Here is an 18,137-nt window from a genome sequence, read left to right as displayed (position 1 = left end):
ATTTTTGTTCTGCCCTAGGTGCGACTGTGAGTCTCTCATCTGGTTTTCACCCACAATCTAACGGTCAGACAGAAAGAGCCAATCAGGACCTGGAAGCATCCCTCCGTTGTGTGGCAGCTCAACATCCAGCTTCCTGGGCGAGACACCTTCCCTGGATTGAGTATGCCCACAACTCCCTCACCACCTCTGCTACCGGCCTGTCCCCTTTCGAGGCGTCACTGGGGTACCAACCTCCTCTGTTTCCTGACCAGGAGAAGGAATTAGCGGTTCCCTCTGTTCAGGAGAACCTGCGTCGCTGTCACCAAGTGTGGAGGGACGCCCGTGAAGCGTTGCTCAGGACCACGGAGCAGAACAAGAGTTCGGCGGACCGGCACAGGAATCCAGCCCCCCTGTACCAGCCCGGACAACAGGTGTGGCTTTCTTCTAAGAACATTCCTCTGCGGTTTGACTCACGCAAGTTGGCACCTCCTTTTTTGGGGCCGTTTGTTATTGACTCAGTTATCAATCCCTCTGCTGTACGGTTAAAGTTGCCACGGACGATGAGGTGTCATCCTACGTTTCATGTATTGCAACTGAAGCCGGTCTCAGTCAGCCCTCTGTGCCCACCTGCGGTTTCGCCACCACCTGTACGCATTATTGACGACCATCCGGCCTACACAGTCCAAGGCATCTTGGATGTTCGACAGCGAGGTAGGGGGCTCCAGTACCTCGTTGACTGGGAGGGTTATGGGCCGGAGGAGCGGTCCTGGATCCCCAGACGTTTTATTTTGGATCCTCAACTGGTCAGAGACTTTCATCGTGCTCACCTTGACAAGCCGAGGCCTACAGGGACGCCGGGAGGCGTCCGTTGAGGCGGGGGTCCTGTTATGGGTAGCTCCCTCTCCAACCTGTGTTGGGTTTTTTTTTCTTTGTCTCTGTTTGTCTGTGTGTCTCTATGTGTGTGGCCGTGTGTTTCCACTTGGAGTGCTGGAGGCGTGTCCTGGAGGAAGTAGGTCAAGGGGAGTGGCCGATTCACCTGCACAGCCGTTTTCTTCTCAGCTGCAGCTCATCTACTACAATCACCCAGCAATACTTAAGATCTGGCTGATTCCCCTGTCGGCACCAGTTCGTTATCAACATTCAAGTGGTAACTTGGCTCTGTGTATCTAGCTCTTGTATCCAAGTTAGTTTTGTTGTCTAGTCCTGATTTCCTTTAGTTGATACTTACCTTGTGTTTCTGTTGTGCAGTGTCCGCTCCGAGCCAGCTCCTGCCTCTGCTGTACCTACAACCTCCAGTCTCACCACCAGCCTAATTCTCCGCCTGTGGAAGCCACTCCAACCCAACTCGATACTCATCCTCCCTGGATCCTCCTCTCTCAGCTCGGTTCCGCAACTCGGACAGCCAGGAATCCCCTCGCTCCTGCATTATCCTCACTCTTCAATTGAGTATAACTGTTCATTAAAACCTTTACAAACCACTCTTTCTGTCTGTGCGTGTGTAATCTCTGCGTTCTGGGTCAGAACAAACCCTAACAAATTCCTCTATGCGACAGTAAGTCGCGTGGTTATGACATAATCGTTAGCCTATTTTTACAAAAACGTCTGCTATGGAGCCATAACGTGAGGTACAAGGTAATGGAGCCTTTTATACATTGTCGTGTTTCTTTAGAAATAAACAATGGACAAATAGTCTTTAAACGCTTGAGATGTAAAGTTATTCGCTGTCAAAGTGGCGCCAAAATGAATGGCAGTCAATGGAATGCTAACGGGAGGTGATCGCTTTGTAGCATTAAAATGGCGCCATAGGAGGTTCGCGGTCCGAGGAGAAGCTTACCCCCTTGGTGTCTCCTCATAACCCGAACCTCCTATGGCGCCATTTTGATGCTAATAAGCCATCACTCCCCGTTAGCATTCCATTAACTGCTGTTCATTTTGACGCCACTTTGACAGCAAATAACTTTACATCTGAAGCGTTTAAAGACTATTTGTCCATTGTTTATTTCTAAAGAAACACGATAATGTATAAAAGGCTCCATTACCTTGTACCTCACGTTATGGCTCCGTAGCAGACGTTTTTGTAAAAATAGGCTAACGATTGTGTCATAACCACGCAACTTACTGTCGCATAGTAGAGAAATTACCGTATAGTACAGGAGAAGGTCGCAGACAGTTTCGACTTACATTAGCTGTTTAATTTAAATTACTAATGTTAACTATCATTTTAGTGATCAATAATTAGCCTGTGCCTATGTTATCTCCTTACATATACCTACGCTCTCCATCTCTGCTAGATTGGGAATGATTGAGATTTCTCTTGGCACAGCTACCAGAAGACTTCCAACTTTCAGACACGTTGCTCACGTCACATTTACGTTGTCTCTCTCAGTTGGAGGCTGCGCAGTAACGCTTGGCGCTCACCGGAAAAGTGCTTCTAATGGCCTTCACTGGTCTCCGTCCAGAGCAATGGGATCTGTTGATCCACTCTTATATATATACTGTCTATGGTTCATGGACATCGGAAAAAAAAATTTCCGAGTGAAAACGTCATCATTCACGTCACTTCCTGTGGGAATCAGAGGTGGGAAACTCGGGCTGGATTTTGCTAACCGAGTTTCCCAGTTGGTGACGCGTTGTTGACAACTGACGTTTGATGTAGGCGACTTTGGTTCACTGAACATATTTCAATGACAATAAACTTTGTCAAAACAGAGCAACGGGATCTGTTGGTCCATTCTATATACAGTTTATGGTAAGCTCCTATGGCGCCATTTTGATGCTACCAAGCCATCACCTCCCATTAGCATTCCATTGACTGCCATTCATTTTGGCGCCACTTTAACAGCGAATAACTTTACATTTGAAGCGTTTAAAGACTCTTATTTGTCCACTGTTTATTTCTAAAGAAACACGACAATGTATAAAATGCTCCATTACCTTGTATCTCACGTTATGGCTCCGTAGTAGACGTTTTTGTAAAAATAGGCAAACGACTGTGTCATAACCACACGACTTACTGTCGCATAGTAGAGGAATTACTGTATAGTACAGGAGAAGCTCGCAGGCAGTTTGCTGTTTAAGTGTTATTACTAGGGCTGTCAGCATTAACGCGTTAATCGCGATGCGATTAAGGGCCGAGCATAATGCATTACATTTTTTTAATCGCATGCCGCCATTTATTAATTTATTTTCACTTCACTCGCCTTTGCGTCGTGCCTAACAGGCTACTATTTTGCTGTACTTCCTCGTAACACATCCTGCTGCTGCAGGAATAGCAACGTGGATTTCGGTGCCTCATTCTGGTGCCACTGATATGCCTGCACTTCTCTCTGATGCTCTGAAACAGACGTTACAGGCAACAGAAACATTGCTGCACGTGACGCTAGTTAACACTATACTCAACAGCAGCTAACGTTAGCCTACCGCTAGCTAGTAGCTGGATTAAACACGGTTACAATGCTGACGGCTAACGCTACACGGTGTAAAGTGTGACTGTATTTCACTGTAGAGGATTCTGACACCGGGTTGTAACAATCTGCAGCTGCTGTTGTGGAACAACACAGATGGTGCGTTCAATGAAACTGGTAATTTACAGCGTCGTGGTGCATTCAAAGTTGTTGTTAAATGCCCTTTTCCCATCTGGTGGTTGTTTTTGTCATTCAACAGCTATTTACTAGTGAAATAAATTATTGTTTTAGTGATTACATTATTATTAAACATTTAATTTTGACGATATGGCCTTAGCAATAAACAAGCCGTTCTTTAATGTCGCCAACTGTTTAGTACCCTTCTTTTTTTTAACTTTCTTAAAAAGTATCGGTTCAGGCACCGTTAAGGCACCGGTACCGTTTTAAAAGTACCGCTTTAGCACCAGTATCTTAATCATGTGATAAAACATGCGATTAATCGCGATTAACTATAGAAATTCAGCGATTAATCGCGATTAAGAAAATTTAATCGTTTGACAGCCCTAGTAATTACTCATGTTAACTAGCATTTTAGTTAGCAATAATTAGCCTGTGCCTATGTTATCTCCTTACATATACCTACGCTCTCCGTCTCTGTAAGATTGGGAATGATTGAGATTTCTCTTGGCACAGCTACCAGAAGACTTTCAGACAGGTTGCTCACGTCACATCTACGTCATCAAGCTCAGTTGGAGGCTGCTCAGCCATCACCGGAAAAGTGCTTCTAATATCCTTCACTGGTCTCCATCCAGAGCAACGGGATCTGTTGGTCCAGTTTATATACAGTCTATGGTACTGACCCGGTTCTTTTTACTGTCTATGGTACTGACACCCCCCCCTCCTCACCAGCATGAGTTCCACTAATCAGAGGCATCACTGTGGGATCGTTCAGGATTGTGGGTAATGAAGTACTTATCCATGACATCGCGAGTAAAAGACATTTATTTCAAAACAAGGTTGGTGCCCCATGAACTTTTGGCGTTTATATGAGCATATACAATCGCTTAGTCATGTCGTAGCTGGTTTTAAGTCTACCATCGACGGTTACGATTTATGGCTTATACTCCAATTGTCAATTTTTTCGGAACCTGCTGTGGGCGGAACTGTTGAGCTCTATGAGGGTGTGATCTAGCATCTACCATAACCCGAAGCGACTCTTCCTGTACGGGTGAGGCTAACATGAAGTAACAGTCAAGCCCACACACACACAGTCTCACATTGCCAGACCATAGATATAAAACAATAGATGTGACATGAAGTCATAACTAATGGGATAACTGTCCGCCATCTTACTTGAAATTGTGTTGAGAAGATCTGAAGGTTATGTCCAATTCCCCAAATTAAATTTGGTTGTAAAGTGAGCTAGGTTAATGAAATAACAACTTTTAGATAATTCGGTAGAGAATTTTCACAACATATCTTGCAAGAAGACACTTTTTTGATTCACTGTTATAGTCAGTCCATCAATCCATATTTTTCAAAATTTGCTACACAAATTAAATTAAAATACACAAATACAGGGGTTGAGTATATCAGGAAACATACACATATTTACAGACTAAGAAAATTTTAATTCACAAAAGGCACTTTTTTGTTGTAGCATATAGATTTAGTTACTTTTGTTTGACATTCTACAATTGTTTTAATTAGCTTTACAAATAATAGGATACATCTTTTTGTTTCTGTTCCATTTGTTTTGTTAACCCTCACACCCATAAAAGAAAAAAACACATGTTTAAGCTTAACCACAGGAATATACTATATATGTTCTAAATTTTTTTTCAAAAGAAACAAGGCCAAACACATATCAACTGTTTATTTATTTTTTTCTTCAATAAAAGCAAATACATACATACAAGCGCAATTATATGCTGGAGGTATCTTTAAAATCTCCGCTAAGATTTATTGTCAGTCACAAATATGTCTTTTAAGTCAGTTAGCTTTTGTCTGAAAGACCAACAATTTACCAAAAATGTAAAAGGCAAAAAGTAGCTACTGTTGAAACTGACTGTAAAAGACAGAGAGATATATACTGTGTCATAGTCTTCACAAAACTACAGCACATTAACAGCAGATTCACCAAAGTACTGGGTAAATATCTCTGGGTGGGCTTGATAAAACTGTCCAAGTAGGCGCTTTTTCTCCTTGGCAGATCTCTTGGTGTCCAGGTGGATGCTGTTTAGCATAATCCACAGTTCCTGGTTGGTGGTCTTCTTTGTAGAGTCAGCGCAAGTCCTGCTGGAGACACGCTGACAGAACGTAAAGCCTGAAGGACAGAAAATAAAAACTAGTTTTAAAAGGGAGGGACTTAAGAGTTAAAATTAACTGCCACAATCATGAACATTGCATTAAGGCCCAAACAGAATCTGCTTGTTATTATTATTTTACAGTTTTCAGCAGTGATCCAGATTTAAATCTGCATAATTTAGCGGACTGTTTTTCTGCTTGTAGTGGAGATTTGTTAACATTCTGAGTTTAATTTAATTATTTTTTAATCTGCAGAAAATTCTGCGGAAAATTTTGCGTCTGCAGATTCAGTGTGGCCTTGGTTATTAGTTGTGGCCACTCAGGGGCAACACAACGTTGACACATGATTGCTAAGGGTGTTAAGTGTGGCCACTTACAAATCAGGCAGAAATGGAGCAACATTAGCATTCAATTTAAGTTTCTGCCCACTCGACAAATGTCTGGTCAATATTCACTTTGCTTTCAGCTCTGTTTTGTGTCCACCATCCTCTGATGGGAATATATAGCTCTATACCTGCTAAATACTCCGCTCTGTAAAGCAGCTAGTTGCTAACCTTGTCTGCAGTTTGGTGTTGGGGAGGTTTATCAGAACGTATTTGAGATTGATAAGAGGCCGTAAGAGTAAACAAAAACTAGCCGTAAAAATCAAACAATGAGCTAAAAGACACTAAGACACTCCACAGAGTTGAGGAGAACTGTAGGGTCCCGTGTTAATTATCTGTGGGTTCATCACGCGACCCCTGTCACATTTGATCTGTTGTAATATGAAAACATTGGTTAGTGTAGCTTTTAAGCAAGGCTGTGTAACATTTACTATAATAAATAACACATTCTCTCTTTTACAAATTGAATTTAATTCATAAACAATACAATGCACCTTTCCTTAATTCAGCACAGAGATGTTACTGTTATAACCGTTCTGTGTCTCCCCCCCCGAGTGTTCTGTAACTAGATACATGGTGGTATAGAGCTCAACAGCGGGTTCCGGAAGTAAAAATACAATGCAATTTCTCCATTGACAAATTGTATAAGCCATAAAATCGTAACCGTCGATGGTAGACTTAAAACCAGCTACGACATGACTAAGCGATTGTATATGCTCATATAGATGCCAAAGGTTCATGGGGCACCAACCTTGTTTTGAGATAAATGTCTTTTATTCTCGATGTCTTGGATAAGTACTCCATTACCCACAATCCTGAACAATGCCGGGAGCTGCCTGCACGATCAGTCATGTGCATGCCCAAAATGATAATCTTGTTTTACGAGGATTGACGACACTGCACGAAACACGATCGGTTCCACGCTTCTGTCGTTAGCCTCCACCGGGAAGCTAACCAGGGCTTAATTTGAGCCGGAACATGTTCCCTCACCTCCAACGTTGGATCCTGAACCTTTTTTATTGGATCCGGCACCTCCTGTGTCACCATGAAAAATTCGCCTAAATGAAAAAAATAAATTACTGTTTGTGTAGTATTCAATGTTGTTATCTGTCTTGTTAGTCTTTATTCCCCATTGAAGTTCCACAAAAATCTTGCGTTTGTATTTTCGATGCATTTTGAGGTGAATTTTCAGGGTAAGAGTGGGGAGAGGGATGGAGGGAGGGGAGGCACTTCAACAGCACGGCGCTGCACTTCAAGTGACACAAGCGCTTGTGCTGGTTGAGATTGCTGTTATAGCCTCATTTCACTCGGGAAAAATGTCAAAAAGACAACAAAGTTTGCTTAACTTTTTCAAATACGCTGGCCAGTCGGATCCCAAACAAGCAAAAAATGTTTCTGCCGATCAAGAATGTGGAGACCACGGTGGGTTTTTTGGTTAATTTAATAGTCCGATGGATAATTGCTGCTTGTGAAAACGATTGTTAGTGTATTTTTTTTACATTTCGCACCAATGCAGTGCATGTTATGAAATAAAAATAAACCATGCCCTAATGTACACACAGCGTTGTTTAGGCTTTTTTAGTCAGAGAAGCTACGTAGCCAGTGTAAATTCTTTTTTTTTTCGTTACCTCCAACCCCTGTTTTGACTCGCCGGATCCACCTCCCCTCTGCCTCCGGGACCTCCCACTTTACAAATAAAGCACTGAAGCTAACGTTAGTTTAGCTAACAGCTAATTTGGCTAACTGCTAGCTGACAGCTTGATTCAGTCTAAAATAACGTTAACTCAAACTAAACACTGGTTAAAGCAGGCTACAGCTGACGTAACAGCTGTTATATAGTTTAACGGTTATTTTCAGGTTTTATTTTGAGGGTCCTTTAAAGTTATTACATGCTCTCTCAGCTAGCGGTTAGCTGAATTAGCTGTTAGCTAAACTAACGTAGCTTCCTTTATTCAGTGGTGCGCGGTGGTTTATGGGATGAGTAGTTCCTTCGCTCGATAATGAAACTATGTACACAGTCTTGTACCTTTGACTTTTTTTGGATTTTCTGTTCGTTTTTTCACTCTAAATTATATGTTGTATGCTTAGGAGTCACGTCGTAGCTGGTTAGCCTAAGGCATGGTCTAAAACTCTTTATGTATGGATTTTTCCAGACGTCAATGGGAGAAATGAATGGGAAATTTACTTCCGGAACCCAAGGTCGGAGGAGGGGCGTGACTGTTGAGCTCTATTGCAGTCATTTACCAGTCACATCGGGCTGCTTCCCCTGTACGAGACTGGCCAGCTTGTCACTCACTCCTTTGTGCAGAGCCCCTGGTATCTGGAACAAAGAAAATAAAATCTTGGTGGCAAATTACTTACTGGCAGAAAATGCTTTGGGGATAAAATTACACTTGAGAAATTTCAATTTAAGTTTCCACTTATCCTTTTTACTGAAGCCCACACAAATGTCTGAGAAAGCATTTTCTATGGCTGTCCCGAATATCACTTTTGGGGCTTCAAAGCTAGTGGGATTACTATTTCTAATTTCATGGGCTATTTAAAATGTTTGGGGTAATGCATATAATAATAATAATAATAATAATAATAATAATAATAAAAAAGAAGCATAATAATAACAAAAAAAGAAGCAATTGAATACTGATTTGGGCATCGATTTCCATGGCAATGATCGAAGCTTTGAAGCATTAGGATCAGCCCAAGCATTTTCTAAAATATATTTTGCAACTCAATTTGAGAAATTTGTTCACGCAACAATGAGTTACAGTAGCACTGAGTGTTAAAGCTCAAACAAATACTTTAACGTCAGCCTCAAACCAATAAAGCAAATCCTGGGTTGACATTTTGATAACAAATTGTCAGGGCCATACTCTGGTTTACAGTTTGAGTTCAAGATATCAGATTTTCATTAGCCTATATTTAATCAGAAACAACACGTGAGTTTTGGTCTTTATTTTATGTGGTAGGCGTACAGAGTATTACTCAACCTGTGAAAACAGTTGCATAATGTCATCTGTGCCTCTGGAGCTTTGTCAAGTCTGAGAAACCCAGATGACATCATAGTGATGTCATCAGGGTTATCTAGGCTCAGCTTTAGGCTCGGGGCTACACATTTTTAACAGGCTTTGTTACACATTGCGGGCGTGGAGTTTAAAAAACATGCAAGGAGTGCTTAGGAAAAATTATATTCAGTTGTATTATGGGAGCTTTACCCATTTTAGGCATTAGAAGTTAGGACATCACAACCTTTTAAATTTGGACTATTCTTTTTTTAGGCATGCTAGCGGTGTGACTCTAGGGATGGCAATGTTGGGGCTGCCGGTCAACTCGGCCTAACACTTTGGTCCAGACTGAAATCTCAAAGCTATTAAAAGGTCCAATATGTAATATATTTACTGTAATAAATCCAAAAATGACCCCAATGCGTCATCAGATATTAAGGAAACATGCTAAGTTGAAATACTATCTTTTCTGACAACAATGCTAATGCCAGTATTTTCTCCTTTTGAAATTTCTGTTTCGTGATGGAATTTCTGTTTGTGTTTTGGCCTGTTTGTTGTTATCAACTGCCCAGTTTGTCAGCCAGGCCGGGTTGCCAGATATACCTGTAAAAACATAAACCCAGCGCGCTACAGCTGTAAGGTTAGTACAGCCATAAAAGCAACAAACAAATGAACAGGATCAACGGAGATTGATTTTGCCCGACAAAAAAAAACGGCATGTTTCTAATAGTTGCGTGACCAGAGGGAGATGTATTTGAAAGATGGAGACAGCTTAGAGCCTAAAAGGATTCTAGAGTTGGCTAATTTCCTCCTGAACAGGTAAGCATTAGCTTCAGGCTAATTTATCACAGCTACTAGGGACGGGCATTTTATGTCATTTCAACATTTGTGTAGCTAGAGTACCCGAGTTGGTTACTCGCAAAAACAATTGAGATGCAGCCAGTGAAGTGATCCGGCTAACGGCGCCATGCTAACCCTGCTAACTACTAACGTTACCAGGAGGACTAGGCAAGCAGCCACGGCTGTTTACAACGTGTAGCCTGTTCAGCGGCTGTAGCCGACAACGGTGAGTTATTTGAAGCCAAGAGAGGGGGGCTGTAAATCGGAAAGAGAGGACCTTGAGTTTGCAGTGTGTTTAGCGATTGTTGCCGTAATTCTAAGCCAATAAAGTGTGTTCAATCGGGTGGAAAAGGACGGCGAGGTAGTGGTATTTTTAGTGGTTCCTATCGTAAATCTAAGCCGAGGAAGTGTGTCTGTCTGGCGTGTGGAGAGGATGGCGAGGTTGTGGGATTTTTAGCAGTTCCTACGGTAATTCTAAGCCGAAAAAGTGTGTCTGTCAGTGGGGTACAGAGCTCCACGTGAGCATGGGCTTTTATGACTGTCAATATAGCCAGCATCTAACGTTAGCTACTCCGCTGTGCTGTGGAGTAAAGTCTGGCTATGTGAGACAAGCGTCTAGCAACATTGTTGTGGATGCTCCGGTATCAGCCTGGCAACCAACGTGAACTTCGAGTCTGGGGAGGAGGGGGTGGGGGAGATGACTCTCTCCAGTATTTTGAATTTGTACTGCAGTAACTATTTTAAACACTAGCTGTCAATTACATATTGCACCTTTAAATTACTTTAAAATGATACCTGCTGAACATCAGCGCGTTAGCATTGTCAATGTGAGCATAGCTCAAAGCACCACTGTACAGAGACGCTAGCATAGCTGTAGACTCTTAGGTGACCAAAACCACTTCCCTGTTCCCTCATTCACTACTCTTGCTATATAATATACACTCTGTGCTGTAAACTGAGATGTCTGACATTTATGATTCATCGTCATTTTTAAAATCACTGACAGATGTTGAGTCACAACTGTAGTTTTTGTATCTAAATGTGATACACTGCATTATGGGATTGTTAGCAGAATATGTAAATGCAATGGACACTACTTTTTATTCCATTGTGGGAATTCTTCAGGGCACAAGAGGAGAAGTATAATGTCCACCAAAGCATATTCTTGTAAGTGTTACTTACTTGGCAATAAACCCTTTTCTGATTCTGATTATTCTGACATTCCCTTACCTTAAAAATGTCCTTTATGTTGCTGAGTATGAAGACCACCATCAGGTCCTCTTTCTCTTTTGAAAGAACCCTGCTGTAGAGTATTGCCCTCGAGAAAGACCTCTTCACTGCCTGTCTGTTCTCCATCTACACATTCCGCAGTACAACTTTAATGTCAAATTACAGAAAAAACAGGTTGCACAGTTTTGGAAAAACAAGCCCTCTATTTTACATGCTTCTTACTTCTCTAGCTAAAGACAGGTGGAAAAGTGGTGCCATGGTGATGACTTTCAACTTTCAGACATTATTTTCTTGGACATTTTAATAATGCATTATCCAACACTCGATTTAGTCTCCAACTCTTACCTCCTTGTCCAGTTTTATCCCTTGCGGGTCAGCTGCCAGAGCCATGAATGTAAGCAGCTTGCGCAGCTCATCTCTGCAGCCAGAAGGCAGCAACTTCAGACACAACTGCAGAGCTTCAAGAGCTATGCCCAATTTAGCATTTACTGGGAAGGCAAGAGACACACACTAATTTGATATAAAAGGGTTAATGCCCAATACCAGAACCGTCCGACGAGCAGCCAGAGTTCCTTAATTCCTGATATTGGACACCTGGAATGTCATTAACCGGCTCATACCATGGTCAATTGCACACAAAAAATTTAAGACCATTAATTTATATTTTCATGAGTTTATCAATCAAAATATAAAGTTATTTCAAATAAGTAATTTGTTTCCTTGGTAACACCTGAGGCTTTGACTAATACCGGGAAAATTCATTCCAATCCCATGAGTTCCTTATGCAATGCAAACGTTGTTCACTGCTCCAGTAAATAGGACAGATCTTAGATCTGACCTGGCAACAGATTTCTAGTCCGCTCAGCTCATAAAACTGTTTGGCTCAGCCAAAGCCTGTCTACGGAAAGCCTTTTCACTCCCTATTTAGCCCCATTGTACCGAATTTGGTTGCAGTTCCAACAGAGTTCCACTGGGGGTGATCGCAGGCGAGTGCAAAATGAAGGGGACTCTATTGAGCTAGACGGCTAAATTTGTCTCTTTCGCTTGATTGCCGTTGAGAAAGCTCAGATTTGATTATAGTTTTTGCAAGTTCAACATGGATTATAGGTCGAAAGTTGAATCAACAAGCACTTATGTCCTTTCAATTTCTTACAGGTTTAGTCGTTGTTGCCCATAACACGCTAGCATTCTGCTAATGAATGCTGATTGGTCAGTGAAGGACTGATTACGACCAGAGATCCAGCCTGACGGCATCCGAAGCGGAACCAGAATGTCAGAGTGAAGATTTCGGCGTAGTCTTTAAAACATTAGCAAACCTCTTTCTAGCACGTATATTGACAGGGAGAGCTTGCCGTAAAGCAGTATCTCTGGCCGTACGTTGTGTATGACGTCATTGACATTTTACTTTTAAAATGTCAATGACGTCATACACAACGTTTAGAACAAAAAAGCGACTTTAAAAAAAATCTAACACCCAGCAGTGTATATTTTCTTTGCCTCCCCTTTCGAATGCAACATTCAAATTACTAGACAAAAAATTATATCCTGAGAAAAGTGGATTTTGAGGGGTATAGTATATATTATCGAGAGTGAAACTTCTTCCCTTATTAGAAATTCTTTGACTGCCATGTTAATGTTGCCAAATCAATATCAAGACTTTTACAACAAATTATCAACATGTGTACTGTCAGCCACAGCCTGAAATAGCTTGTTGAACAGCGACTGGGATGAAAGATGATCGCTGTGAAACAGTAAAAGTAAGTTCAGAGGGGCAGTGCAATTATTTCTTGCAGCTTGTGTGTTAGCGCCATTCTGTGGTGTTCAGAGGACGAGGCACTGTTATTTCCACACTCAGTGTTGGAAATAACAGGTTTACATTTTTATTTTTCATTTAATGCAGTACATTAATTTCGAATGGTGAACAGTCAGTTTCACTGGAACTCCTTTACTAAGTGTCCAACATCACTTTTTTATGGACACCCTGCAGCCAATCAGAATCAAGTATTCACCCAGACCATGGTGTAATGAAGTTAAAATGCAATGGGGGCAACTTGGGTAGGGAAACAGGCTTGGTTGCGAACCCTGGTTTGTTTTTGCTAGGACAGTGTTAATCTAAATATGCGACAAAATCATTCTTGTGAGAAACCACAGTTTCTAAAGTCACAATCCTAGTTATTACCCAGCAGGTCAGTGATGGCTGTGTAGATGTCAGTCATGTGCTGGGGCAGCAGTGGAGGTCTGTCTGCGTGGCTGTAATGTTTCACCAGGGTCCCGTACAGCAGCAGCTTACATTGGGCCAAACCCCTCTGGGAGAGAGGAGGCTGCTCATCACTGTTGTTGACTGGGGTGGACACAGACCTCAGAGACTGCACTGAAGCCAGAAATACAGAAATTAAAATGTATACTGTAATATTGTTAACATTGGCAGTTGTATGCTTCCAACACAAACCTGACACACAGTATTAAACCTAACAAACATTTCTTTAGAGCTGACACGAGTAGACTGTAAAAAAAGCATATACATATTGTATTTCTAAAAGTGAGGACACCAAACACAATCAGGTAGTGGCACTAGCCTTTGTAAGACACCAGTTTCTTGCCTTGCTCTTGAAGACCAACCCCCCCATTGTGATACTCATCCAAGCACTTGCCTCGATCTTGTGAACTGCTACCAGCTGGCACTTGCTCACAGCTGTCCTGATCTTGCGGGAAACAGTGCGGCAGCTCCCTGCTCAGCTCCACCACTGGCTGATCAGGGAGGAAGTCCAGACAGTCCAGAGCTGCACAGATCCACTCATCCTCCCTGAGGGATAATCAACAAAGATTTTTTCATTAAATTAAAGATACTATATCTTTATATTTATATACGCTATATATTTGATTGAAACCACTCTGTCTGCACTGTAAATATGAAGCTACCACCAGCTACTAGTTAATTTAGCTTAGCACAAAGACTGGAAATGGGGAAACCACTAATGTGGTTCTGTCTTATATTTTTTTAATGTTTGAAAGAAGTGATAACATGGAATGCAGGCATACTTTTTTAATCCAATATTTTGGATAACAATAACATTTGCATTAATAGCAATCGGCTGAGGAACCAGTAACAGATGTATGGAAAATATAAATATGCAGCACAGTATTGCAGCTTAGATCGCTAATTAGTGTTAAGTAAGCAGCAAATAATTAAAGCCATACATACTGAGAGTCCCTGAAGGCCCTGATGATCTGCCTGTCCAGGTGGTTACTGCTGTAGATCAGGTCTGGGTTACTGTGAGCCAGCAGGTTAATTGGAGGAGGGGATGGGGTCTGGCTGCATTGAAGCACCCCTTCCAGCAGGGGGAGCTCCACCAGGTTTAACAGCCTGAGCAGAGTCTGCTCCTGCCATACCTCGTTTACCACTGGGGAGTGGAGCGAGACAACAAATATTAATCATACTGTACTGTTGTATGGTTTTCTATTCCAAGGGAAACAGGCCTTTTTAAAAATAAAACTAGAACCGGACAACCCGAAAACATAATGCCTTCGGCCATGGCTGTCTCTGGCACTGAGGCATAAAAAGAAATCTCCCCTAGTATATTAATTTTCTGTCTTTCCTCTCCTCACTTTTTAGTCTTTGATTCCAAAGGTGCATAACACACTCAGGCTTTTTCCAATCACACTACTGTATCAGCTAAAAATGTAAATTAAGGAAAAGAGTAATGTCTGGAAAAAGAAGACAACACCTAGTAATGGGATGTGGTCAGTACTTCTGAATTGATCCAGAGTGAAAATAAAATATGAAATGTGGTAATAATTTGGTGTCAAAAATGCTTTGTAGGCATTAAGATGACTATCAATCAATAGGGTTCCATTTGAAGGAACTGGCACTCATGACCAAAACTATATCATGACATGTACTTTGGTAAAACTCAGATCTGCCTCTTAAAATTCAATGGAACTCAACCCTGGTGGTACCCTAATGTACCCTTAACACTGCAGACATTTAGACTTGTCATAGTAGGAAAAGCACAGGTGAAATTAACAGTGATTCAGTTCCATTGAGAGTCCCAGTAAGTTATTCCAGTAAGCCAGCATGCAATACCAGGGGCTCCATAAGTGGAATACAACCATCATTAATGCTATTAAATGCACCTGTGCTTTTCCTACTATGATTATGTCTAAACTTCTGCTGTGAAAAAGGTCTATTTGAAAGAGCTATTTCTTTCATTTTTTCTCTTTGGTGTCCTACTACGGGGGTTTTCTTGCCTTTCACTCAGTGTATGTTGAGAGAGGCTCAAAGCCCTGTGACCATGAGTAAGTTTGTAACATTAGGAGAAAAAATATTAAAATAATTAATTTATGCTTTAACAGAGGAAAAGTGGCACAACAGGAAGAAATACACACATGCTGACATTAGTGTCTTACATGATTGTGGTAAAACAGTGTCAGTCTGCACTCTGCTGGGACTCACACTGTCCACCAGAGGCTCTGGAGTGTCCAGTTGGTTGGCTTTTATGGATGCCTGAGTACATTTGACAGGGGTGGACATCTGAACATGTGAGCCAGTGGGACATGTCTGCTCTTCCTGCCTGGAATGCAAAACAGAGACAGCTGAGAGCTTATGCTGGTGACATGATAAAAAAATGGGACTTCTTGTAGAGATTTTGCCACATATTTATAGTGTCTGCTCTCCCTTTAATATCTCTGCTTGTATTAGACATTGTGGGCAATGTTCCAAATCAATGAACCGGACTGTTTAATGGCAACGTTAGATTTACAGGGTTTTGCATCAATGTGATTAAGTACTTGGATTTGTCAGGTATTCAATTTACTTGACAAAAAACAAAAACATTCATATCTGTTAATTTTCAAATCTTTAAAGGGGAACTGATAAATTGCCTTTTAAAATCTAAAAAATCTGGAGGGGTGGAGTTAGAAAGAAGTGAGCTAATCAGACCCACTCCTCATCTCTTGCTTGAGGCTACTGGCTCTAGCTACATTAGCCGTTACTAGCATAACACACACACAAATCTCCAGCTAATCTGTTGGTGATTGTGTTGCATTGTGGGTAATGTGGGTGCCAGATTTTGACAAGGAAGAAGAATGCAAAGAATAAAAAAAAGATGTCTCTGGTTCTGCTGCACAGATTTTTTTCCCTTTGAAACTGTCCATCGTTGAATCTGACAATATTATAGTGCAATGCTAAATCGGTGAAGTACTCTTTTAAATGTTTTTTAATAGACTTTCCAGAAAATGTAAATCATGGTATATACTTTTATGCTATAAAATGCTGTATACCGCGATCAAAGAATATATATATATATATATATATATATATATACACACACACACACACACATTTACTGAGCAGTTTACTGAGTACACAGACAATTTTTGTGTGACTTTGCAGAGACTGTATGAGATAGGTTTAACTATATGGTTATTGCGGAGGCTGTAGTTAGTGGTGGTGTTGTATTGAACTGCATTATATGATGTTTTTTTAATGTAGACTTGTGACTCATAAAATGATTTAGACGTTGTACCTGTCTGAAGGAGCACTGCAGAAGAGTCTTTGGATCCCTTTCACAAGCAAACCTCTTTCCAACTCATCGACCGAAGGAGAACACACACCTACAAACCTGTGTGTAAAAAAGGCACCATGTTAACACATTCACAGCCATTGTGAAGACATTTTAACTGCCGAAAAAAACAGGTAACTTGATGAGTATGTTTGTGTGTATAACCTGTAAAGAGCACTCTTGCTGTCCTGAAACACATCTTGCTTCTTGTCTTTGCCAAACACTTTGGTACCCACTGCCTCAAACACATTGCAGTCCAACAGAGCCTGGCACACACACACCACTTTGTCCCGTGACACATTGGCACCTTACATTTTAACCAAGCAGAAAGGGGAAATGGCAATTTGTTGAATGTCTTTTGGTTCATAAAGAAAAAATGATGAGATGGCTTGAGTCAAATGGAACCCTTAAATGTAAAATCGAGGCAAATATTTGATGTAAAACTTAAGAACACAGAATGCTACCATATATCAAATCCACTGCCCAACAAACAAACACACACACACACACACACACACACACACACACACACACCCTCAAAGACTTTGACACAGCTGATGTGTTCTGCCACCACATCAACAGCCTCTGAGCCGGGGAAACAGTCATTGTGAGACTTAAGGTGAACTCGTCGACGTTTCACTGTCACATTAGACCTGAGGTGGGAGATGAGGCCACTCCAAATGGAGGGAGACTGGACTGGTTTACTGGCCACTCCATGAGCTAAGACAAAGGCACACAGGAAATCAAGAGTCATATTTTAGGCTACATAGAGGAGGGTGTATAGAACAATCTGAGAGATGACAAAACATGGAGAAGAGGAAAGGCTTGTGGAGGAATATGAATGACAGACAGTCGAACTAACTACTTCACCAGCGGGGGGTTGCTTGTTAATAAGTGAGAATTGACCAACAACTTAAGTACATTTTAGTGCGTTTAGTTTATCGTAGTTGGCCAAGATAAAATGAACTAATCAGACACATGAACAGGCCTCCATGATCTGCAGAAGTCCAAACACCTCGTTGAAATGCGGTTTGATTAACATACCTTGAGGAGGCACACACAGTTTTTCTGCAAGGTTTAACGCCGCGGCTCTTTCTTTTATTGAAGCCATGTATACCAAATGATGGAAAAGCCGATGCATATAAGCTCGTTTCTTTAGTTAATAAAAGGTGGGTGGACACGCAGGAGAAAGCAACCAGTGAAACAAACCACGTCCAAGCAGAAGCTCCTTCAGTATGTACAAGTTTAATATTTAACCGCTAGATGGCACAAATGGCTAAGTCACACCGTGACTTAGCCATTTGTGCCATCTGACACAGGAGTTTAATGGATCCATTTGTAGCCTACATAGGCATACCGCCAAATATTCTCCAGGTCCACTATGTTGACATGATGTGTTCATATTACACGCTGAAACAACAAATCCTAGTG

General features: G+C 41.4%; 1 protein-coding gene across 1 annotated transcript; it reads right to left on the bottom strand.

The window, feature by feature from the left end:
* Window positions 1–5,227: 5,227 nt before the first annotated feature.
* Window positions 5,228–18,002, bottom strand: LOC116057692 (DEP domain-containing protein 7-like). Its single transcript, XM_031310279.2, has 12 exons — window positions 17,751–18,002; window positions 17,241–17,426; window positions 16,872–17,013; window positions 16,671–16,766; window positions 15,553–15,716; window positions 14,348–14,546; window positions 13,797–13,948; window positions 13,325–13,516; window positions 11,491–11,633; window positions 11,146–11,271; window positions 8,318–8,393; window positions 5,228–5,709 (listed from the first exon to the last, which is right to left on the bottom strand). The coding sequence occupies exons 1-12, from the start codon at window positions 17,845–17,847 to the stop codon at window positions 5,498–5,500; spliced, it is 1,785 nt and encodes a 594-aa protein (XP_031166139.1). The 5' UTR covers window positions 17,848–18,002; the 3' UTR covers window positions 5,228–5,497.
* Window positions 18,003–18,137: the final 135 nt, after the last annotated feature.

This window comes from Sander lucioperca, chromosome 7, assembly GCF_008315115.2.
Source record: "Sander lucioperca isolate FBNREF2018 chromosome 7, SLUC_FBN_1.2, whole genome shotgun sequence".
Classification (NCBI taxonomy): domain Eukaryota; kingdom Metazoa; phylum Chordata; class Actinopteri; order Perciformes; family Percidae; genus Sander; species Sander lucioperca.
This window is presented reverse-complemented; position numbering and strand designations above follow the sequence as displayed.